This window comes from Carassius carassius, chromosome 15, assembly GCF_963082965.1.
Source record: "Carassius carassius chromosome 15, fCarCar2.1, whole genome shotgun sequence".
Classification (NCBI taxonomy): Eukaryota; Metazoa; Chordata; class Actinopteri; order Cypriniformes; family Cyprinidae; genus Carassius; species Carassius carassius.
In genome coordinates, this window is record NC_081769.1 from 13,429,803 (window position 1) to 13,456,379 (window position 26,577).

Sequence of the window (26,577 nt, forward strand, 5' to 3'; positions counted from 1 at the left end):
ACAGCTATAAAACAGATGTCAAATGTAGACCATAAAGGATTCCCACTGAATCTTTGAAATAACACTGGAATGACAGTGAAATATCAATGACATGAGGAAAAATGTGGCATACCCACCTGTATCGAGTCTCTCATTCTCCACCTCGTTGCTGAAGTTCTCCATAGACACGTTGTCACTGATGTCACTGATATATGAATCATCTTCCGAAGGCTGGCAGGAAACCACACATCGTCATTACAGGTGCTTGGCTCTTTAACATTATAAATGTATCACAGACCACCTAGCAGCTGAAAATCATCAACACGTGCACTCTTTAATAAATCACATGATAAAAACCATGTTTTTTGGTCCATCATTGGAAAAAAAATTATTTTTTTTGGTGGCACAAATTCTTGCAGAAGCCTAATTCTGCATGAGGTATTTTTAGAGAGAAGCAATTATCTACATATTTCATATTACTTCTGCTACAGGAGACGCTTGAGCAGGTCGTCCTCAATGTGAGGCAGAAATGAAGTTATAGTGAGAAAGAAGGGATGGCAGGCAAGCTGTGGAATGTCATGTGTAGCACTTATTACATGTTTAATATAATTAGGCCTTTCCTCTGTCTCCTAATAGGGTTTGGTTCAATGTCTGCTTGAGGTGAAGGAGAAAGCAGAGGCAGCTGGCCTTCTGAGGAGGTTCAGTAAATCTATTGGACGATTTGGTAGAGCTAGGCAAAATGTGCATGCAGTCCATGGAGTGGAGTTTAAAAAACATGGCACTATACTATAGTCTACTAAAGCCAAACTGTGTTATACATGGATACTTCCAGGGTACGACTCATTTTGGTAACGTTTGGTGCCCAGCTGTAACTCTACTGCATTGACACTTAGAGCAGCACATGTATGAGACTGATAGAAAAGATGGGATTTTATTCTCACCTCATTTTCTGAAGAGCTAGCTGACAGCAGCACTTCCTGTGCATCAAAGAACTCCGACAGAGACTCTGTAATGGAAGCTCTGCTCTCATTAGACACCTGGTGGACAAGAGGACGGGAACCATCACTGGAGTCCTGCTTCTGTATGAAGAAAAATCATGGTTTCAAGTCACAGAGCTGATTGGGCGAATAGCAAAAAGAAAACAATTATATATAATTAATTATATGCCTATTTTTTCAACCATTTATTTTCTCTCTCTCTCTCTCCCTCTCTCTCTCTCTCTCTCTATATATATATATATATATATATACAGTATACAAACACACACACACACTCACTGGCCACTTTATTAGGTACACCTTGCTAGTACTGGGTTGGGCCCCCTTTTGCCTTCAGAACTGCCTAAATGTTTCGTGGCATAGATTCAACAAGGTGTTGGAAACATTCCTCAGAGATTTTGGTCCATATTGACATGATAGCATCACGCAGTTGCTGCAGATTTGTTGGCTGCACATCCATGATGTGAATCTCCTGCTCCACCACATCCCAAAGTTGCTCTATTGGATTGAGATCTGGTGACTGTGGAGGCCATTTGAGCAAAATGAACTCATTCTCATGTTCAAGAAACCAGTCTGAGATGATTTTAGCTTTGTGACATGGTGCATCATCCTGCTGGAAGTAGCCATCAGAAGATGGCTACACTATAGTCATAAAGGGATGGAAATGGTCAGCAACAATACTAAGGTAGGCTGTAGTGTTTAAACGATGCTCAGTTGGTACTAAGAGACCCAAAGTGTGCCAAAAAAATATCCCCCACACCATTACACCACCACCACCAGCCTGAACCATTGAGACAAGGCAGGATGGATCCATGCTTTCATGTTCTTTACGCCAAATTCTGACCCTACCATGTGAATGTCGCAGCAGAAATCCAGACTCATCAGACCGGGCAACGTTTTTACTGTCTTCTATTGTCCAATTTTGGTGAGCCTGTACGAACTATAGCCTCCATTTCCTGTTTCATGACAGAAGTGGCACCCGGTGTGGTCAACTGCTTCTGTAGCGCATCTGCTTCAGGGTTCGACGTGTTGTCCGTTCAGAGATGGTATTCTGCATACATTGGCTGTAACAAGTGGTTGAGTTACTGTTGTCTTTCTATCATCTCTAAACAGTCTGCCCATTCTCCTCTGACCTGTAACATCAACAAGGCATTTTCATCCACACAACTGCCACTCACTGGATATCTTCTGTTTTTCTGACCATTCTATGTAAACTCTAGAGATGGTTGTGCGTTAAAATCTCAGCAGTTTTTGAAATACTCAGACCAGCCCGTTTGGCACCAACAACCACATTCTAAGTCACTTAAATCCCCTTTCTTTCCCATTCTGATGCTCGGTTTGAACTTCAGCAAGTCGTCTTCACCACATCTAGATGCCTAAATGCATTGAGTTGCTGCCATGTGATTGGCTGATAAGCAATTTGTGTAGCCAAGCAATTTAAAAGGGGTACCTAATAAAGTGTCAGGTGAGTGTGTGTGTGTATATATATATATATATATATATATATATATATATATATATATATATTATTTTGTATGTACATTGCAATGCTTATATTGTTCTTAATGTTCCAACTTTTACCCGGGAATCAACTGAGGCTTTACATATGATATTATGTAGACTTTTTTTTTTAATCTATGCATTAAAAAACATTTTGTAATATATATTTAGGCTCTTTCCCATATCACACACTTTTAACAAGGTAAACATAAATATACATGCATAAATAAACTATAAACAGGTAATGTTTGACAAATAAAATTGAAATAAAAGTCCAAAGTGAATGTGTTAATAAAATGGTAATAACACTGTAATAATCAATACACAAAAATGTTTGAACAGCCACTAATTAATGAGAAGGTATCGATCAGATATGTTTTAAATATGGTTTTAGCTGAAAATAAAGTTTTATAAGCGAAATGTATGAATAAATTATAAGTGAACTATTAAATACCACCATTGTATTTTTTTTAGAGTGAAAAGTGATGAGAGAGAAAGATTTTTTAACAGTTATGATTTTTATACAGTGGGCTTCAGAGATCTCTTATGTGTGCCTAATTGTCATGAAAATCCTAATGAAAAAATATAATTGGTCTTAAATTAGGCTTCATTTTCGTTACACTATACATATATTTTATTTGTTTCTTTTTATTTTTAGATGAAATTTGTCACAGATAGTTCTTGGCAGCCTTCATGAGATTCACTTCATTAGCTCACACACGAAGCAAACAGAATACAAGTTCCCAACAGAAGATTAAAACAAAAATTCAGAATGAGGGAGAATATATCTGATCAGCACAAGACTAATTTAAAAAAACTAAATTGGAACAAACTGTTTAATCATGACTTGTTATGAAGCAGTCAGACAAAAATGAAAGACAGTTAGCAAAGCTCTGTACGCTAATTAGCGTAAAAGCATTACGTTGACTAGAATGTCAATTAGGGAAACTGGTTATTGACAATTCCACAGGAACAGAACGCTAATAGCATGTGAAGCGTGGGTGCTATATAGAAGGTTGTTAGTGAGCGTGCAAGTGGGTTTGGGCGTAAACTATCCAGAGACATGATTAACTGGCACTACTGAGTCTGACTCAGCCTCTCAGAGTATCTGTGGATTCAATTAACATAAATCAACTTAACCCTTGGGTTTTATCCCAAGGTAGCAAAAACTACTCAGTTGACAAAGAAATGCGCTAATTCTTTCTACAATAATGAAACTTCTACTTGTGAATAATGAGCAATGAAGATTAATGAAAAGTATGGTTGGTGGCAGCTATAGAAATGGTCTGGTCTTGACAATGGCACTAATGATAGAACATTTCCCAGACCCACCTGCAGGGGGCCAGGGCTGAGGTTTATATGGACAGAGGGCTCAGAGATGTGCGACTCAGCGTGAATCTTGCACAGACGCTCTCGTAGCTCAGCGTTCTGTGTTACAGCCTGCAAAAGCAATCAGCAGATACTCACATGGCTTCCACATAGACATCCTAACTATCTGAAATACCGTGAACAATGAAAAGAAAACAGGTCATTATTTATTCACCCTCATCTATTTCAAAGTCATATATTCTGTAGTGACTAGAACAAAGCAAAGGCAATAACTCGTAGGGGCCATTCATGCAGAATTTTTTTTCAAATGTTTTTTATGTAAATGTGCTAGACAGACATCTTTGACCTCTGCATTTGCCTCTTTTGCAGTGTCTTTTGCGTGACACTGTAGTGCTCAAGATTGAAAAAAATTTGTTTTGAGACTTTACGTTTTTCCCCCATTTCACTGCCCATATCTATGTGTGAATAGCCCCATATTTGAAATAAATCGGAAATACATTCCAAAATCTTGCACTTATTCAAATGTGCAGTGTGAAGATATGTTGCAACAGTTTTGATGATTAGATAGCTTTCATTCTTTAGCTTATCATAATTGATAACTGACAAGTTTGAATTAGGGGTGTCAATTATATCAGGACTGACAATAACCAAGATAGTTGAAAAATGAAATACTAATATCCTGTCAATATTATACATATGATAATATTGTAAATAATTCAGCACCAGTAATGATTCGGCTGACACTCCAATATAGTAGCTTATCATAAAACTGAAAAAGAAGTCGAGGCAGTGTGTAGCTACTACTGCCTCACAAAATCACGTTAGATGACAAATGTTTATGGCATCAAAAATAAACAAAGATGAATTTGATTACTACCCCCCCCCCCCCCAAAAAAAATTATATTCATACACTATAATAAAATTATATGATCAACAAGTCATGGCAACATGTTTTTGCATTACACTTTAACTCGCCAAAATAATTTAACCAATATCAACTTTATTTTTAACAAAAACAAGATTCAACCTATATTTTTTAAGTCTGTTTAATATATTTTAACTTGAAATTATTCGTACAGCTAATTTGATTATACTTTATTAACTGAATTAGCAACTGAAATTAAGTTTTAGTAGGTAGAACTTTTTTACAGAGTATTGCGATAATATAGTGATTTATTATTATTATTATTATTATTGTGAACACTGTGAATTATTTTGGCCACGATAAATACGTAGTGTAAATCTGATAACGTGACAGCCCAAAGTTGAATATGCGAAAGCAAATCTGAGATTTAAACAAGCAAAATGAGAATGTGATAGAATAAGGTTTGATTTTCAGGTACTGTAAATAACAACTTAAAGTTGAATGGGGTATAATTACTAAATTTGTAATATTTATTTAGAGCTTGACAACCCTGATCCTATAATGTTTTCATTTTGTGGAAAAGTGCAGCATGAATATTTTTCAAAAAATCTCTCTCTCTGTGTTCTAAGAAGGAAAGAAGGTTAAAAAGGATTGGATGAGGGTGAGTAAATCATTCCATTTAGATTTTTCATGTGAACTGTTCCTTTAAAATTGTCTAGCAGAAAATAAAAGTTCTGGAGTTCAAAATTACTTGAAACTAAATGTGACCAGTTAGGTTGGAGCTGGACTTTGAATTTCAAACAGATTTCCTGCAGTTCTAAAAAGATAACAGATAAGAGTTATTTTGGCGCTTATTTTTAGAAGTGCTAGAGTGGGGTTCTGCTTCACAATAATGTGACTCACTGAGGAAGATGAGTCATAATTCAGTGTTACAGAACTCGATTTAGCACACACTGTTTTTAACATGTAAAAATGTTGCTGTTAGGGTCAACGCTATTGTTCACAAGATTCATTAGAAGCTCGTCATACTAAAATAGCACTTTCACAGGTAATTCCCTGCACTTTATTAAAAAGCACATCTAAATATTGTCTTATACTTTGGCTATTCATAAATTGATATAAGAGCTGCACGTTTACATCAGCACCAAACAAGAGCTCTGCTTGCATGCAATGCTTTAAAGAAAATTTAGACAGGAAATTGAATGATTATTAGTAAATAGCATTGAGAATGCACAGAGAGGAAATGTGTATGTGTGTGTGTGTGTGTGTTTGTATGCATACAGCAGACAAAGCATTCTTCAGTCCCAGGAGCTGAGCCGAGGGGGCAGGACAGGACTCATGCTCCAGCATCTGTTTAAGTCTCTCTTTCTCTGTTGTCAACATGCACAGGGCTGATTTCATGGTTGTATGAACTGGAAACAAACACAAAAAACAGTCAAGAAGACTAATGAAAAGATTCATATTAATCAGATCTTCTTTTAAATGTTTGCTGAAATAAATACTGGAAAAGATCGATTCGTGGCTTTTGAGAATCGATATCGAATCGACATCATTTAAAAAAACTATGAATCGAAAGTTCTATTTTTTTGTTTTTGCCCAGCCCTATTTGATACTTGTTGAACATGGTTTCATCAAAGTTGACTTCTTCAGTATATGCTTGGAGAATATAAATGAGTAATAGAAACGGATCTTAGAAACAAGGAGGTAAACCTCAGATTTGTCGCACCTAAAATAAAACCTAAATTAAAAATCTAAATATATATGCTATTTAGAAAATATTATATATACACTACTGTTCAAAAGTTTAGGGTCCGTGTGATGATAAAAAAAATTAAAAAATCATACTTTTATTCAGCAAGGTTGCATTAAATAGATCAAAAGTTACCAAATGTTTCAAATAAATGTTGTTCTTTTTAACTTTCTTTTCATCAAAGAAAAATGAATAAATAAATAACAGCTTCCACAAAAACTTTTTTAACATTGATAATAATACAAAATGTTTCTTCAGCACCAAATCAGCACATAAGAATGATTTCTGAAGATAATTGTGACATTAAAACCACTACACAAAACTGCACATTAATTTAAAGCTGTGTATCATGTGTCTTGTATTAGCAGGGCCATTTCTGTCAAGCAACTTTTGAAACAGCATTATAGAAGCACCAGTAATAAACAGATATTATATATATATATTATTATATTATATATGTTGCATAATTTACAATGACCAACCACTTGCGGAAAATAATGTATTTTTCCTTTCAATTCCCACCTCTGCAGGTTCCGGAGCCACCAAATTATTTCAATGGATATCAAAAGACCACAATTTGCATGACATACTGCGCTAGCATCCCTACAACTTAACTAGCTTAATCAGCTAGATTAGATATAGTACATTAGGTCATCAGTATTCACTAAAAATACAATAGTAGTCCGTAATCTAGAACAGCACCCAACAGGAACTAGCAAGAAAACTCATGCTGTTCTAAGCATTTTAGTTTTTTTTTCTTCTTGCTAGTCACCTTACTTAAAGAGGTTTTAATACTGTCCAATAAAACCTTTTGACCTGTGCTTAAGGGACCTGCTGGGTAATTTCTCTGGCAATGAGATACTGATTTTCACAAAAAGTGCTAAAAACCATTTGCAATCAACATCTGTCACATTCTCCCGAGTTTTTGCTCTTCCTTCAGCAATTAATGACATGTAATTTTATATGCAAATTTGAGATTGAGATTTGAGATTCTGAGCCAAAAATGTAGGAATTGTGGGGAGAATGATGAGGTGAATCATTCTAATAAATAGTGATACATCACTAAAACTAGTTTACTGTTGTTTGCGACACGGCAGAAGTCTTCCTGCAGTTTGGATACATCTACAGGCGAGTCTAGAGGTTCATGGTAAGCCTTCTCATTGGTCAGGTCTACTGAAGAAAGGTTGGGATTGGATGCATGGAGACGGACAGAGCCTGCTGAGATACAGCTCGGAACCTATAAAAATGAGGAGAAAATCCAGGTCAACGGTGCATGATGCTGCTATTCACTTTGGCAGAGAAAGCACTTCTCTCTGGCCTGGGAAAAACATGACAGGGAATTTATCTTGCATGCACTTATACTTAATAGTCCTTTTATGTAATACTTAAGGGACTATAAAACAAGGCGTGACTATCATTGTCATCACACTATTCATGCATGTAATACGTCAGCAAATCAGCTCAATAAAACATTACGTTATCATTAAAAATGCATGGCTCTCTAGTAATTTGAAATATTCATGGAGTGATTCGTAACTGCCTTGTAAGCTTCACAAAGCCTTTTTAAAGGCAGTTTTATGTTTTAATATCTGCAAGTAGAAGGTCACAGATCACCTGCAGGGTTGTTTTGTTGTCTTTCCCATAATTCTTGGGACGCCATTTTCTGGGATGTCTCTTCTCTTTTTTTGGGCTGTCGTATGTTGAAGCCTATACAAAATGCAAGAGAGTGAGACACGGTTTTAATTTTTTACTTCCTATCATTCCCCCAATACATATTACATATATACATATACAATACATATTCCCCTAGTACATATCAGTTAGGAACAGATATAAGAGAATATATATAGTTTTAATTTATCAGTATTGGATATATATTGGCTGATACTGGAAATTTAATTGTGTATGCTTATTTCCCCTATTTTTACATTTATCTAGCTTTGCCATCCTTTAACACTCATCTAACAAGTTTATATTTAAACATATTAGTAATTTAACAACTAATTTTGTAATCTTTAACAAATCTTGACATGAATATCCATTTTCATACTATACATTATAATTTTGTGATGCCCAAATTCACTTAATGACTGATTATATTTGTTTAGTGTTTTATTTTTTTTTATTTATTTATACAAAATAATCTAGAATATTGGCCATTTATTGGCTATTGGACATAACATGCAAAAAATAAAAAGCAAAAAGAGAAAGAATTCTGTGACAATTGGAGTAATGCCCAGCATCTAAGATAAGTTTGCTGATTTTTAACCAGCTTTGTTTTGTTACAAAATCAGCAGTTTATGTAAATGAACAATGTGTACTTGCACCCAGATCTCTCCCAATTATTTGTCGACCAGACGACACAAAACGAAAAGCTGCAAACTAGCCGAAGACAACATTTACATTCAAAGGAGCTAAAGTAAACAGCAGTTGTGATAAAATAAGTCGGCCCATTTGGCAGATGAAAAAACAGCTTTCTGTATTATAGCTCATGTGTAACAGCGGTTATGTGGAATAATTTGATTTATGACTGCAAAATGCATCATGCCTATCCTTCTGAAACTGTGCTTTCAACTGAATGACTGTTTGTCATTTGAGCCGCAGGCAAGAACAGCTGGACCACTGCCTGAGGAAATAAGCCTGGCCTTTTTTGAGGGCAGCAGTTTTAAAGATTTTGTCTATATTAAACATTTTAAAAAGTTAGTACAAGTAAAATTGAAAAAATCCAAACTAATACTAATTCAACTAAATACATCCTTATATTTGTTGGATATGTATAGAACACTTTAACTCTTCTGATATGTGACATAAAGGGGTCATGTGATGAAAATCAATTTTTCCTTTCTCTTTGGAGTGTTACTATGGAAGCATATGGGTAGCAATATTCAATTTGGAATGTAATATGCAAAATGACAATGCAGTATGTAAAATGGCAATGCATTTCTGTATTTACATTTACATTTTCCAATACATTTGTGCAACGTTTGGTGCAAAATGTAAATGAAAATTTAATTACATCATTTTCATTTGCCATTTCATACACTAGTTTTAATATGTAAAATGAATACTACTTTTAACGCTTTATAAGTTGCAAAATTAAAATAGAAATTTATTACAGAAATGATTAGATATGTGTAACATGTTCAAGCAAAAACTGTGGCAAAATTTTCATTCAAATGTTACTTTTCTTAATTGCATTTACACTCACAGTCAAGACACTTACGATTGCATTTTCATTCAATGTCCCGCAATAAATGTAGCAAAATTCAATGTGCACATTGAAAATGCATTCCATTTTCCATGCATTCCATGCAATAGTCATATGTTACAAGCTCTTGGTGCATAATGAAGATCTGTGTAGTTGCAAAGACTAAAGTATCAAATCCAAAGAGATATTCTTTATCAAATTTAAGACTCTGCCACGCCCCCCTAAAATGGCTCATTCAAACACAGACCCACATGTCTATGCAATGTCTATGTGGAAATACTTGCATAATGCCTAAATGTTCACGCAAAGAAAGAAGACATGGTTTCAGTAACCGCAGTTAGTGTTTAAAGCAGGGAGATTCTGTGTGTATCTAGGCAAAAACATAAATTTATTTGGCCTTCTGGAAGTAGATTAATTTAGGAATCTTTAAGATTACTTACAACAGAACAGCAACACATTTTATGGACGACCATTTCGTGAACCTAAGAGAGGAGGTCATTCTGAATTTACTACGACAATCTGGCGCTTCTGAAACAGCTACTGTAAGTATGTTTTGTTATTAATTTAAGTATTTGCTATTGAATGTTCAAATGCGGAGTTTTGTGCGTCGTGTGTGTGTGTGTGTGTGTGAGAGAGAAAGAGAGACGGTCACACAGTGGAGTCAGCTGTCTTTACCGTCCATGGCTTGTGTACTACAAACACATGGTAGCTTCATCACTGTGTCTGTCATGGGACTCTGTTCCCCTTTCGGTCTTGAACTGATGGTAAAACTAAGGACATTATTAACTGTCTTTACATTTATTTTGAAAGATAAAGCTCGCGATTATAGAAAGGGGTGTTACATTTCCGACGAGTGCTAACGGTGTTTGGGCAATCACAATGCACTGGGTCAGTTAGCCAATCAGAGCAGAATGCACTTGTCGGAAGGAGGGACTTTGCAGAAAACGATGCGTTTGAGAGAGGCAGGGCATAGAGGACCTACAATAATGATCAGTATTTGAAAAATAATGTGTTTCTTGAACATTAAAGCATGTCAACATATTCTGTTACACCAAATACACAAAATAATGATCTTTAAAAAAGCATCATATGACCCCTTTAATTATTGATAGTTAACAAAAATAAAATCTTTTATAATTACTATTACTATTACTACTATTACTATTACTATTACTATTACTATTATTTTGTGTGTGAGTGACATGTAACCTGCAGAGCGTTGATGGCTGGGGCGGAGCATGTGCGGTGTAACACCTCCATACTTCTTAACAAGTGATTCAGTTCCAGCAGCTGAGCCTCACATACGGAGAGTTCTGAGAGAGAGAGAGAGACAAAGAACATTGTGCAGAAAAAAGCTGAAGATGCAGCATTTTCAGAGTGAGATGGATTCATAAATTGGTGTGTGTTTGTCACAACTACCACTGGCTCTGCACCCATTTACCTAAATTTGTTACTTCAGACTTATGTGCCCTCTAGAAGCTTGTGTTCTGCAAGTGAACGTCGCTTGATTGTGCCATCCCAAAGAAGCACAAAGTCACTTTTACGGACTTTTAAATTAAATGTTCCCTCCTGGTGGAATGACCTCCCCAACTCAATCCAAGCAGCAGTCCTTAGCCATCTTCAAGAATCGGCTTAAAACACATCTCTTCCATCTTTATTTGATCCTCTAACTTTAGCACTGACTATTCTAATTCTATTCTTAAAAAAAAAAATCTAACTACCTTTCTAATCTTTTTGTATTCTATTTTCTTTTCATTTATTATGCAATTGTATGTGTGTGTGTGTGTATGTGTAAAGACCTCTAACACTAGCTTGCTCTATTCTTTTTTTTATTCTGTTTTCTGTTTTTCTTTTTATTTATTATATTATTTAAAATCCCATGCTGCGTGTACTGTGTTAACCTAACTGAGACTTGTTATAGCACTTCTATATCATTGCTCTTTTTGTTGTTTTTGATTGCTTCCACTCTCCTCATCTGTAAGTCGCTTTGGATAAAAGCGACTGCTAAATTAATAACTGTAAATGTAATGTAAATGTACCTTTGGTGCACCTGTCCATGTCATCAGAAGACTGGAGCCAGGCAGTCACCTTGGCCTGACTGGTAAAAGGTCCCGGGGAGTGAAGAGAGGACTGCTTTGCAAGAGAGGCACGCTTCATGAAGAGAAAGAGGCAGAAAAATAGACAAAAAATGATTGAGATGAAAGAGAGAAAGAGTGTATGTAAGTTATCCTGTAACAAATACATATACATTTAGTGGACAACAGTGTTGGGGAGAAACTAGTTACATGTAGTGGAACTAGGCAATTTAATTACAAAATAAATGTAATCGTAATCAGTTACAGTTAATTTTAAAAATGTTAATGATTACAAAGGAGGTTCCATCTGAATATTTTCACACATGCAGATTTGATTGATTTCTTTCCCAAATTGCACTGACTGCTCTAAAACATAAGACACCAATGTTTCAGGAGTTTAGGACAGAATAGCACAAATAAATGTTTTATTTCCAATTTGTGTTTATGTAATGTTTTTTTAAGATGAACTGTTTTTCCAAGGTATTGTTAGATGCCAGCATTTCCTGTCATAGTTATGCAAAGATCTGATTTCAAAAACAGCATCATAGCTTTCTTCTTATGATTTTAAATCTGCATTTAATCTGCGTTTTGAGTACTACTTTAAATAACAGTTGAAAACATTAGAAATTTAGAAAAGTAATCAAATATAATCAGGTGCATTACTTTAATAAAGTAACTGAAATAGTTACACTACTTATTACATTTTAAATAGAGTAACTTGTAATCTGTAACCTATTGCATTTCCAAAGTAACCTTCCCAACACTGGTAGACAAATTAAATAAACTAGTCATAGTGAGAGAGACTATTTTGTGAAAGTTGCCACACACTGACAGAGCGTTTAACCTTGAACAGTCCTTCAACATTCTCTCAAAGTTAAAACACTTGCACAGTCATCATCGTTTTATCTGACATCTATCTTTCCATCTAAACCCTCTTCATGTCCCAAGGCGTTACCTTTCTGATGGACTGACTGTCAGGTATCGTGGGGGAGGAGGTGAGGGGGTAATGAGGGTGGAAGAGCGTTTTCTCGTGAGGGAACATGGCGATCTCATTCTGCCTGTAAAGTCTGTGGTGACGCAACTTAGAGACCCATTCATCAAACAGCTCCTGGGACTTGATCTGCAAGCACAAGGAGACCACAGTTAAAGGTTCAGGATGAAGGAAACCTATTCAATCAGGATTCAGAAGCTGTTTTTCTTGACATTGTGTAGCTGCACTTTAAAATGGTCCAGATGAAGGCTGACCTCATGACTTTGTATTCAACATTTAAACCCAGGGTACTCAACAGGCATCCTGCCTTTATTCATTTTGTGGCCTGTGTCATGCAGAAGATTAATGTATGTACAAAATATTAGGCAGTTTGATTTTTTTAATTAAATGTATGCAATCGCAGTAGTAAAAGCTGCTTGATATCAGCAAGCTAGGGATGTGCATATCGATCTGAAGTACTGATATATTGATACTGATGCGAGTATTGAAAGAATTGATACTCAAACAAAAATGATTGATACTCAGGTGTGTTTTATTTACCAGTGATTTTGTTTATTGAAAAAAAAAATGATGCATTGAATTGGACGAATAACCTAGTTTAGAACTTTATATTCAGCAATTTCATACTGACATCAAAATGTGTAACTAAATTTAATGAGAGAATTCAATGTGATTTTCCACTGCGGTTAATTAAAAGAAAATTATCGGGGGGGGGGGGGGGGGGGGTATCTATACAGTGTATATTATATAAATTTGATATTGTTCTTATACAACAGTTCTAGTAGTAAGAAGTTGATATTGTGTTATTTTAGACACAATGTTGTCTGTTTAAAGACAAAGCAGAACTGTTCATTTCCGAGCAACACACGTGGCATTTCTTTTCTTAATGGATGTTTTGAACGGATTGGGTGAACCATTTGGCACATTGATCCATTGGCCATAGGCAACTTGGATTTGAAGCGGCGCTGCACAGACAGATCGGTGTTTGACATCAAAGTAGACTGCGAGAGCGATTTAAAAGCATTCTCATATAGTAGAAATAATAACTACTCAGTGCTATTTTAACATAAGGCTAAAGCCAATCTCTGTGCCATCATAATGTAACATGTTCCAGTAAAACTGCAGCAAAATTACGGTATGCACCAATCTCCACTTATGCTTTCCCTGTGACCGCAGAGCATTATGACTCTAAGGTCAGTCTAATACTATAATTTTTGTGATACCTTCAGGTGATAAATGTTTTCTTCAGCGTCCAGATCAATGCACTTGGCTTTCTTCTTAATGGCCATGACAGACAGCCCCACATCAATGCAGCCATGGAGCTTGCCTTTCTCGACCTGCACAATGCACAGACAGAAGGTTTGACCTAGAAATATCACCCCTAGCTTGTACAGTATATCAATACAACAGATGCTACTTTGTTGCAATGTACTCACATTACTACTGAGCAAATATGTTGCTCCTGGTTAAACCTCAAATGAATATAGATTCAAATTGAATTCTTGGCTCTTGTGTTTTTCCACAAATAATTTGATCTACTGCATCCTTTCAAAAATACAAAAGAGTGATACAACAGCCCTAGTCATCCCATCTTACTGTGGCTATTTCATAGGTTTGAATGAGTGACATAGAAGTAGTGATGAGAATTGTGAAGAATTTAAGAATTTGATTCCATTAATACATCTTTTAGCATTAATATGCATTTATTTCAGGAATACATATTTGAAAAAAGTAAAGAAATTTTATAATTTCAAAATAGTACTGACTAAACTATAAAGTGTATCTTTAACTACATACTGACATATAACTAAGCACACTGATTAGTTAGAAATATTAATAAAAAATTACCTGCTCAAAAGAGACATTTACCCCATAACCTCACTAAATGTAGAATTTGTGAGCATATAGCCCTCTATAAGCATATTGTGCATTCAAAACACAAAATTTCAATGTGCAGCACATTAAATGCAAGAGGGCTCTGGCTAATTTTGCTAATGGATAACCTTGTCAATGATCCATTCTCAGAGGCACATTCAACTAGTGCCCTTGATTTAGAGGTCAAAAAGGCTCCAGCTACATCTGAAAGATATATGGGAGGTTGAATACGTACGTTCATTATAATTTAATACCCTAGCTCTAAGTGTCCACTTCATAATGCTGTTTAGGAGGGCAGACTGGCATGAGGGAAGGTAGGTTGCATAACAGTTTCTGTTATGAGATTTACCGCTTTACATTTGCAAAATATCGGCTCTAGGTGATGCTTTAAAACCCTGGGGACATTAACTTTGATTTTACATTGCCATAGCTTGAGGCTTTTATCAGCAGGAAACATATATTGACACAAAGATGGAGGTTTAGGGCCGCTATCTAATCTAAAGATTGCTAGAGCTCTGTGAAGACTTACATGATGGAGAACTGACCACTAAAATTCCTGAGTGCTTTACTTCAGTGGATTGAGTGAGTGAATGTTTGTGTGTGTGTGTGTGTGTGTGTGTGTGTGTGTGTGTGTGTGTACATGTGGGGCCATTTAGACTCACATCAACTGCGCATTTAGCATACTTCAAAATGCCCTTGTCCAAGTAGAAGAACCTCTGTAAAGAAAGAAGCACAAAGAGGAGAGGACAGAGGAGAAATTTGGGTCAGATTTATATGGTAAATGATGAATGTCCTCTCAGGGGATGCTTACGCACTCTTGATGAATGAGAGGCTGTGTATCGCTATGCCTCTTTTCTGTCTATTCTTGTATTCACTGTTTGGCTGAAGGGGAATATGGGTATTTTTGGAGAACAGACCTTTGAATGGCTTACTCAGGGATGTATCTGAATATTAAACCGGCATAGAAGAAAGTATTTTTGCATGCATAAAAAATGCTAACATCACCTTTACTCGTGTGAAAACTAAAACTAAATGATATCATCTTGTCTGAAAAAGTTGAAATGACTGTGCCATTTATTTAAAGTGCTTTTTTAACAAACAACTCTGTTGATTTGCAGCTTTAAAGGTCCCGTTCTTCGTGATCCCATGTTTTAAACTTCAGTTAGTGTGTAATGTTGTTGTTAGAGTATAAATAATATCTGTAAAATTCTAAAGCTCAAAGTTCAATGCCAAGCAAGATATTTTATTTAACAGAATTCGCCTACAAATAACGACCAGTTTGGACTACATCCCTCTAGTTCCTGCAGTAATGACGTCACTAAAACAGGTTTTTGACTAACCTCCGCCCACAGGAATAAACAAAATAGGGGGCGTGGTCTTGTTGCGCTCCGACGGAGAAGAGGAAAAGTTGCGTTTGTGTTTGCCATGTCGTTGAAACGCTGTTATTTTCATCTCAGAGTCCAATCACCTTTGTTTGGCCTTCCCAGGGACGCTGTACTTGGAGATTAATGGTTACAAATTATGTTTAACTCGGTTCCCGAAAATTATAATCCACATGTAAAACTATGTGCAGCACATTTTGCTGAGGACAGCTTTCTCAATCTCAATCAGTTTAATGCCGGATTCGCACAAAGATTATTCTTGAAAGATGGAGCAGTTCCCTCTTTGTCTGGAGAAGGTGTTGTTTGGACCACAACCGGTAAGTGTATTTTATTATTTAAGTTGGTGCGTTTAACAGTTTCTGTAACTTATTACACAAAGGGCAACGCTGTTTAGCTTTGTTAACTAGATGTTAGGACTGTGTAAAAAAATCAAATGCGATTTTCATGCGCATCTCGTCAGTAAAAACGCTCCTGTGATTATAAGTACATCTCCAGCACATGCTCCTGCCCACTTGCTTCTCAAAACTAGTCCAATCGCGTCTCCAGGAGGGCAGCTTGCGCTAAGCTGGTGTCGATTCACAACACATTTGTTGTTGTTAGTCCATAATAGACAAGATGATGCATATTTTAAAAAGACAGCACAATAAAATTAAGGTCTGTCATCTTAATTTTCAGATTATAGCTCATTTAGTTTTTGTTTAGGGTGAAATGAAGTTATAAAATTCCCCAAAATTATTATGTTGATCGACATTAACATGCTGTCTTGAAAATTTGATTATGTGTAATTTTTATAATACATAATTTCTATACTCTGTATGAATGTTTCTGTCTGCAATTTATTTTTTATTATTAATATTCAATAAAAAAATCAATTTGGCAGTAACAAATTTGAGTAATTTTTTAAGTGGAGAGTCAGGTTTGTGTTCAGGCAGGCTCGCACGAATCCGCTCAGATCTGGAAATCTCAGCACTGATTTATCTAATTATTCCACTTCTTACAAATGTTTTGAATTAAACATTGGTAGAGGCATTAATACATGGCTATTTCCTACATACCTTGTGCCAGCCTTTCATTGGCCACTTTCTCTTCTTCAGCATGTAGCCAGCCTGCTTCTCTGGCTCCTGAACATTGGAAAGACCACCGCGCAAGCCCTCCACAATCTCCCAGCTGTCCTGTACAATATAATTCAATACATGCACACACTGTACAATGAAACAGTATAGTGTTTCTAACTCAGTGCCTAAGAAAAAATGTTCATAATAAATGTTGTTATAATGATGAAAAACGTGCAACGTGAAACCAGAGAATCAACAAATAAAGACAAAGTGAGGAAGTCACTTGGCAGATTAATGTGGAATAGACATTATGGTTATTTAATATATAAGTAAATTAATATATACACTTTTTTCAATTATTTTTCATGATATATAGTGCTTTCATGACATAAAATTAATTATCATGATATATAATATTTTGGTCATACCCGCATACTTATTATTTGTGTGATAAATACTGTAGATATTTGTGGATTTAAAATGAATGATGAAAGTGTGGATTGAAAAGTGATGAAAATTGCTTTAAATTTAAATACATTTACATAAATATGTTTTAGAAAGACACAAAGCAACAGCTAGAAAAATGAAGTTGCTGCAAACTTAGGATTCTTCTCCATTTAATATCAGAATGTGGGCAATTAACAATGTGCATACTGTTCTCAATCGGGTGGAAATTTAGAGAGGATAGCTATTCTCTTTATTATTTAGAGAGCTAACAGATGGGACAAAAATGTGGGTCTTCATTCTCCCTCTTCAGCAAACTGCGTCTCTTCCTCAAGGCAAGAACTGCACTGCCCAAATGCACACTCAGCAATTCACTACATCAAGGACAACTTTCAAAGAGACATCTCTATAGCCAAGGACAAAACCCAAACATGCATTAAGAACCACAGAGTGCGACTAATGAAACCAACCGCTCTTACACAACAGCTCAAATCAAACAGCAACACAACCTTCAAGGGATACTGTGTTATGACAGTGAAACAGCCCAGCTAATCATCCAGCCCTTGTAAAAGGAAGAACACATTAGAATAATTTGAAAACGTATAATACATACTTATTACAGTTTATACATTTAAATAATAATTATGTTACAATTGTTAATTGTAATGTTAATTGCAAAAAATAAAAGATAAAAAAATAGTTCAAATTCAATTAGCTGAACCTAATTTCTTTCTTGACTCATTTAACTAGGACTTATATGTAATATAATAATTGTATTGTATACTAAAATAGACTATAATGTCATTTCTATGGAAACTTGTATGTCATGTCATATTTAAACTTGTAATGAAGCTACAATATAATACATTCAAAATATATTAACTTTAAATAATAAAAAATATACAATTTAAATAATAAAGTAATATCGAATAACACACTACTGTATAGTTAACATTTTACTTATGCACTTAACGTGCTTTAGAACACATTAAAAGTAAGTGTACTTGTTTAAAGCACACTAAAATATTTTGCTCATATTATATTTGCGTGTACTTACATTAAGTGTGTTAGGAAAGTACACGAAAGTATACTCTGAGGTACACGTGGTATTTTATTTCATTAATATATTATAATATAATATCAAGTATTCATATAATATATTATATAATATTTTAATTTATTTATTAGGATTAAACCCTTGAGATGTGTCATCTCATTTTAGAGGGGGTCCCCAAAACTAATGTATCACAATCACAACGTAATATTTGTATAAATATATATATTTATCTATGATAGAAGTGATGCATTGAAAACTATTGCCGCGTTTCCACCGAAATTACCCGGAACATTTGTACCAGGAACTTTTTCCCCCCAGACCTGTTGCTTTCTGCGTTTCCACCGCGGTGTAAAGTACCGGGAAGATTAGGCAAATAGTCTGGTGATGTAGGTCTGCAACGCGTTTCTCAATACAAAATACAATGATTTTGGATGTACATCCTTGGTAGTTCAGACTATGTGCATTCGACTCGGGAGTGTGATGTCCACGACGACGCGAATCCAGTAATTCTCCAAACAGTAGCATACTTCAGTCAGCTGACCATGGCTACTGCAATTTTCCTGTATGTATATTTACAATAAAATGAAATAGGATATCAAATACCACTGCCTCCTTTCGTTTTCATTTATACATAATGAATGAGCTGCAGAAATGTACTTAGTTCAGGGATATGTGTATATATACAGCCATTAAAATGAAACGAAATATTATATAAATTTACCTTTTTTATTTTCATTTTAACATATAGATAAATTGAATACAGACCAAAGATAACCAGTTAGATTTACCCAAGACGAATTATATTTTATGTTTAACCACTAAAGAGACATCAGAGCCCGCGGCACACATCAGAAGGTCTAGCCGAGGTGAGGCTGCTTCTCGGCGGATACATGAGGACTGAGCTCCCACAGATTTGAGTTTTAAACTACATTCTCGCCTGAAATACTTTTAAAATTACATTTCATGACACAATAACAATAATATTTTGAAAATGATCCGAATAAATGGTGGTTGAACCCAAACAATGCTGCATGAACTCAACCAATCAGGATGTTTAGCGTCCAAGACCCGACCCCGAAAGTTCCGGAACTTTGAAAAAGTACCACCTCGCCAGCAGGGACTTTCTGAGGGGCATTTTTTACCCGGAACTTTATTTAGTTCCTGGTTCCTGCGGTGGAAACGCACCGGGTACCAGGCCAAAGTCCCTAGTTCCTGGGTAAAGTTCCTGCGGTGGAAACGCAGCATATCTTTTGTTACCCATGTAGTGACACAAAGCACAAGGTATACAGGAGCACTGTCTAGTCACAGAACATATATTATATAGTAAACTATACAGAACCAACAGTCTCAGAAAGAATTTATTTTATTTGCTAGATAGTTCTGAGGACATTTCACTGAAGAAGTGGGTACCAGATCACCTAGTGGGATTTCAGCCCTCTTTGCAGTACTTTAAACTCTACACAACATAATTCCATGATGTTGGTATTGAGAGTAACGTCTGCCACCCGAACAGTGAAACATATCTCGGCTTAGAAGGAGTAATGAGCTTTATAATGCTACCAAATGATGAGATTAAAGATTACAGCCTCATAATCAGGTCAGCGTGTTCATCTGAGGAGAAGGACACGCATCCGCCCTCCGGAGCTCCGAGCATATGAACACACACATGTGCAGGTGCACACAGATATATTAAGTCTACACAATAGGAACAAACCTGTGTGAACAGTGATTGAAGACAAATAATGGCAACCAAATAGCAGAGAGCAGACTGAGAGCAGACTTTTAAACCCTGCTGTATTTATCCTTCATTTCCACAGAACATGATTAGTTTACCACTAATTTCCTCAGACAAAAGCCTTAGGAAGTGCCACGGAATTGCAATAAATGATAACAACAAAGGGCTGCTAAGTTTTTATTCATCCGGCGCTCAAGGCTTATTTCATAGATCGGTTATATTCATATTTCCCCACAGTCATCTGACTGAGAACAGGGAGATTAATACTGTGTTTCAGTACAGTGGGTAATGGGACTGATGAAGATAAAGTGGAAAGGCATAGCTGGGAAATTTTTGGGTAAAGTCCAGAAACATTTTGTCTAGTCCACTTCTTTGTGCTTTCATCTGTACTGTCGGCCAGTTTTTCATTTGCTTTCAGAAAATTATATATAAAAAAATAAAACCTAAGCAGTATAAATATTTATACTCTAAAGGTCCTTTTTGTATAAAGCAAAGTAGAGCCTCACTGAAATGGGTTTTTTGGGGGCCGATGCCAATAGCGATATTAGGGAGTAAAAAAAAAAGACAGATATCGATATATCAGCCGATATTCTTTATGTGTAGGCCAGTGGTTCCCAACCTTTTTCAACTCGCGGCCCACACAACCAAACACATATGTTTGCCCGGCCCACTGCAACAAAATTAACTGACCCCGCTATTGTTGGGTTAATAACTTAGTTCTCAGAAGCTAGATTAACTGTCTTTATTGAATGAACTGGCAATGAACAGAAAATAACTCGGTCTGACACTGCTTGGCACAACTGCTATTGTTCTGTAGCATATGCAGCAAAAATATCTACGATAAATTGGCGGTTTATTCTTAAACCAATCAGCGAGTTTGAATAGTGGAAGCATAGTTACAGTTTAATATTTATTTATATGAAATGATGTTATTATGTTATGACATTTTTACATATATGAACAATATAATTATTGCTTTTAATAGTTATTGGCGGCCCACCTGCAATACCATCGCGGCCCACAGGTTGAAAACCACTGGTGTAGGCTATATTGTACAGTAAAGTCAAAAGTTTGGACACAATTCCCATTCGTGTGTCCAAACTCTTGACTGGTTCTGTATATAGAATACAGTATATACATAAACACAATATATATACATAAATACACATTTTTTGCAATGATAACTCAAATGTGGTGATCAAACACTTATAATAATAATGTGACAAACCTAGGCCTATGTAATGAAGGCAGGGTATTTAACAATTTAACAATAAACTTTATTATTCAAAATGAGCCTGACATCAGTGCACTTAACTGTAAATGTCATTTCACTTATAAATAACTAAAACACAAATAGAACAAAATATATATAACATGAATTAAGAAAGTAAATGAAATAACTGTAGGGCAAGCAAGCTACTGCCGGTCCAACAGGGGCAGGTTTCTGCAGGGAGCACAGCTTTTCGATAGGTATCTAAAATGAATAAATAATAAAAATATCTATGTGATTATCAAATATAGTTATATAATTTATTATATAATAATTTATTTGAAACAGCGGACTCGGATGAAGTTTGAGCTCATCCACGCATCTCTATACTACACTGACCTGGGTGACCAGTACCAAACAATAGAGCGAGCTATCCGTCTATACCTATATATCTGCTACAGGCTCATATCAGCAGATAATATCAGCAAAATTATATATCGGTTTGGCTCTAAAGCAAAGTATCAGGAAACGCTAAGGCAAGCTCGTCATCCGAAGACCTATAAACAGAGCATAAGGCTTTTTGAACAAACACAGCTGTCTCTTGTCACTGCATTTAAGCTAATATTTAGTAGATGCATGTATCCATGGAATTTTTATTTTGATCAACATCAAGATTTTAATGCTAATACCTAAATGAATGTTTAAAAAGTCAAAACAACCCTTAAAAAAAATTTTAGCACATAAATGGATGACAATTTTTTTTGGTCTTGGCCGACTAGATAAGAGCAAATAGGAAGACTTGTTACTGACAAGACATACACAGACAAGCAGCTGCTGCACAATAATAGATATATAAAATGGTCTGTAGCTGATGAAGACAGGTGGAGCTGGAGGAGGTGGAGGGTATCAGACAATTTAAATGTTGACCAAATAAGCTCAACGGCTACAGTTACAGCTGAGACCAATGCAGCTTGTGCCTTGTAGTGAACAATATGATTGCTCGCAAATTATATAGCAAGGAAAAATCAGCCTGCACCATGAAGAGTTTCATAACTGATATAAAAAATGTTTTGTCTTAGCACTATGCATTTTTCTGGTATGCGCTGAGCACTGTATTTTGAAGCCTTTTTTTCTAAGAGATTTTTCTTGGAGAACAGGCTTTCACACTTTTTTACTATAAAAGGGTGAGAAAATGCTATAAAACAGTTGTAGATTATATATTTCACGTCACACTGCAGGGTGTCAATTTCCTAAAATAATTTTACATCAACTGCCTATTAACAATACCACCAGGACAAATATTACACCTGGAAAATCAACACAACTGAAAGTCTCAATTTATCTCACACACACTAATATAAAACAGTGGGAAGTCTATGTCTTCTTTACCCTCGGTGCATTAATATTTGATAGTCCTACTTAGGCATTTTGATTGCTTTGCATGAAAAAAATAAGAAATTAATGTTTTTTATTTTATTATCCACCGGGAGTTTCAGAATTTTTTTTACAAATACTGTCACTGAGACCCTTTCAAAAGTACTAATATTATGTACCATTGAGGTAGTAACATGCACCCCTTAGGGGCAAATTACGAACAAAGGTGTACCCTTTTGAAAGGGTACCGCCCCATTGACAGCTTTTGTACCTTTTTTCAACAAAAGTGATACTTCTATAAACTTGAGCTCATCGTCTGCCAAATCAAATGCATACACACTTACCTGTCTGCTGTCATGTTTGGAGGAGGAACTGCTATTGCTGTGAGATGGAGAGGAGATCTTCTGGGACATAGTGGAACTTTTTTCCTCTGAGCTCATCTCCTGCTCTCAGTGAGAAGGAGAACGTAAAAAGGAGAGGAAGAGGAGGAACTGGAGAAGAGGAAAAGAGGGAGGGGGAACCAACAGCTCAGATCTCCATTTGCTTGTTCTTCCTAAGCTTGGACACAGTGTTTACGAGCCTGTGGACAGTTTAAGAGAGAAAGAAAAGATTGATCAGGAGATGTATGTGAAAGGCAACCTCAACACGATGTAAGGCTTTCATCTGTACAGGTAATGAACACCACTCGCCCACCACAGGATATCAGATAGCAGAATTATCTGAAAGTATAAAGGCTTGGTCAGCAAGACACACAATCTGAGGGTTGTTTTGAGGAAGGATGCCAGCGTGAATCACTGGAGATACTATAGATGCCATCCCCGGATCATCTCCCACTCTCTCAGCTTCTTCTTATGAAAGTTATGAAAAGTGTGGGGGCTGCATTGAACACACATCGACTTTATGAATCTGTGCTTCATTTATAGCAGTGACAGACGTCAGAGATCGCCGCTCTGTAGTAACCGTCCTTCCTTCTCTGTCTCATCTCTTCCACACTGCTCTGTCTTTCTCTGAGTGTGGTTCTCACATGAATGGAGAACAGAATGCAAATGTCCTCTTGCTTTGTGTCTGGGTTTGTTTGATGTCATGTGTCACGACAGCACCATATGCATACTTGTGTTACAGCACCTGTGCTGGTTATTAACGCAGGTTACAGGGTGTTGGATAGATACACGTCAGATACACACAAATATGAGACATAAATTAACAAAACTGTCACAATAAGTTTGAAATCAGTTTAAATCAGTCTAAAATCACCAACCTACAGACTTGTATGACGCCAAGGCTGATGTATCAATATTACATTTACGATATTACGATATTTGGTATTTTTTAAATGATCGTGTTGGTCGATACATTTTTATTTTTGGGCAGTAAGTGCTCTGTTGGTTACCAGTTTTCTTGCTTTTTATTAATGTCTGTCTTTCTTTTTTTAAAATGCTAAATAGAATGTACTTCAACTTAGTTTTTCATGTGATGCTATGTCAGAACATAGAATCAACATATTTTAAACAGATTCTTAAATCCCACAATATAAAATAAATCAGTTTTTTTATCAAGTTCAAATTAATTTTTTATTGATTTGTTTTTTAAATAACTATGTCTAATTTATAAAAAGAAAAAATATAAATATTTGCAATATGCATTGAATGTTATTCAAGTGTTATTTACATATCACATATATCAGCTTTATATCGCCCACCAAAAAGTTCATATTGGTTGATCACTATGGAAGCACATGGGTAGCGATATTCAATTTGGAATGTAATATGCAAAATGACAATGCAATATGTAAAATGACAATGCATTTCTGTATTTACATTTTTATTTTCCAATACATTTGTGCAATGTTTGGTTCAAAATGAAAATGAAAATTAAATTACATAATTTTCATTTGCCATTTCATACACCAGTTTTAATATGTAAAATGAAAACTAATTTTAACGCTTTATAAGTTGCAAAATTAAAATGGAAATGTATTACAGAAATGATTAGATATGTATAACATGTTCAAGCAAAAACTGTGGCAAAATTATCATTTAAATGCTATTTTTCTTAAATGCATTAACACTCACAGTCAAGACACTTACGATTGCATTTTCATTCAGTGTCCCGCAATGAATGTAGCAAAATTCAATGTGCACATTGAAAATGCATTCCGAGCCGATCAAATGTCCGCCCCCTCCCGCCATGTCAATCACTGCGTGAACAAGGCGGGGCTTGCAGAAGGTCAGAGACTCAAATCTCAAAAAGAGGATTCAAGTGAGAGAACATGGACAAGACAGTTGGTCCGTGTATGTTTTGACCATTTCGGTTTATGGCTTCGATATTTCATTCGCACTTGTGGGCGGGACTGAAACGGTGCTTTCATCTGATTGGTCGAATCGCTCCACCTTCAACTCGGTCTTTTCATTCTTTCAGGCAGAATAAGAGTCAGTGCGAGTGTGACACTGTAATGTCTGAAACCACCGCTCACTGTTAATTAGCCTAATATTTGAATCAGATGTAGCTGGGCACATAATTCGTGCTGCTGAGACCTGCAAATTATTTCTAGGTTGCAGTATTGTATGAATATTGTCCCACTGATAAATACAGTGCAAATAGTTCTGTCTCTTTGGAAAAAGGTGAAGTGGAAATAAAAATCAATAATAGACTGAACAGTTCCATGTCTGTAACATTTACCACTCTCATCTTTTAAGTCATAAGGCACTAGGTATGTGTGTGTGACATTAATAAATAATTGTAAAAATTAATATTGTTACATTTCTGAAATAAAAATAGTAAAATAGTAAAAAAATAGTAAAATGAGCTCTATGCTGCTCAGTGCTCCTGTAGCCTACCCCAGAGTGCCCTCTCGCGGCTGTAGATGGTAATGTTTTCTCTTGATTCTGAATAAATGCGACTTATATATATATATATATCTTCGTCATGACGTATTTTTGGACTGATGCAACTTATACCGAAAAATACGGGTAACATTATTATTATTATTTATTATGAGAGTAACTGACACAGACTAGAACTTTAATGTTTCACCAAATTCAGCTCAGATCTCATCTCAAGACTCGTCTGACTCGTATTGCTGTATAACTGGCCAGACTTACCTTTCCAAAAAATCCTATTTAATTTTATTTCATAAATTAAACTATATTTATTTCCACTTCACTGTTATCCAAGGAGACAGAACTATTTGCACTGTATTTATCAGTGGGACAATATTTATACAATACTATAACCTAGAAATAATTTAACGGGGTCTCTTGCAAGTCGCAGCAGCACGAATTATGTGGCCAGCATCATCTGATTCAAATATTATGCTAATTAAAAGTGAGCGGTGGTTTCAGACATTACAGTGTTTCACTCGCACTGACTCTTATTCTGCCTGAAAGAATGAAAAGACCGAGCTGGAACTGGAGCGATTCGACCAATCAGATGAAAGGAGCGCTTCAGCGCCGCCCACAAGTGCGAATGTAATATTGAAGCCATAAACCGAAATGATCAAAACGTACACGGGCCAACTGTCTTGTCCATGTTCTCTCACTTGAATCCTCTTCTTGAGATTTGAGTCTCTGACCTTCTGCAAGCCCCGCCTTGTTCACGCAGTGATTGACATGGCGGGAGGGGGCGGAGACGTGATCGGCTCGGAATGCATTTTCAATGTGCACATTGAATTTTGCTACATTCATTGCGGGACACTGAATGAAAATGCAATCGTAAGTGTCTTGACTGTGTGTGTTAATGCATTTAAGAAAA

General features: G+C 35.9%; 1 protein-coding gene across 2 annotated transcripts in view; it reads right to left on the reverse strand.

Annotated features, from left to right (window-relative positions):
* Positions 1-23,394, reverse strand: part of osbpl3b (oxysterol binding protein-like 3b) — a 39,056-nt gene extending 15,662 nt beyond the window's left edge. Inside the window, exons 1-13 of one of the 2 annotated variants that reach the window (XM_059567465.1) lie at positions 23,172-23,394; positions 17,008-17,124; positions 15,233-15,286; positions 13,919-14,032; positions 12,660-12,824; positions 11,669-11,780; positions 10,839-10,942; positions 8,036-8,128; positions 7,499-7,658; positions 5,953-6,083; positions 3,810-3,917; positions 921-1,058; positions 117-210 (exon numbers count right to left, since the gene is read on the reverse strand). In XM_059567465.1, the coding sequence (XP_059423448.1) occupies positions 117-210; positions 921-1,058; positions 3,810-3,917; positions 5,953-6,083; positions 7,499-7,658; positions 8,036-8,128; positions 10,839-10,942; positions 11,669-11,780; positions 12,660-12,824; positions 13,919-14,032; positions 15,233-15,286; positions 17,008-17,124; positions 23,172-23,267 (1,486 nt within the window). In that variant the 5' untranslated portion in view covers positions 23,268-23,394. The remainder of the gene's footprint in view (positions 1-116; positions 211-920; positions 1,059-3,809; positions 3,918-5,952; positions 6,084-7,498; positions 7,659-8,035; positions 8,129-10,838; positions 10,943-11,668; positions 11,781-12,659; positions 12,825-13,918; positions 14,033-15,232; positions 15,287-17,007; positions 17,125-23,171) is intronic. The other variant, XM_059567466.1, reaches the window with a different exon arrangement.
* Positions 23,395-26,577: the final 3,183 nt, after the last annotated feature.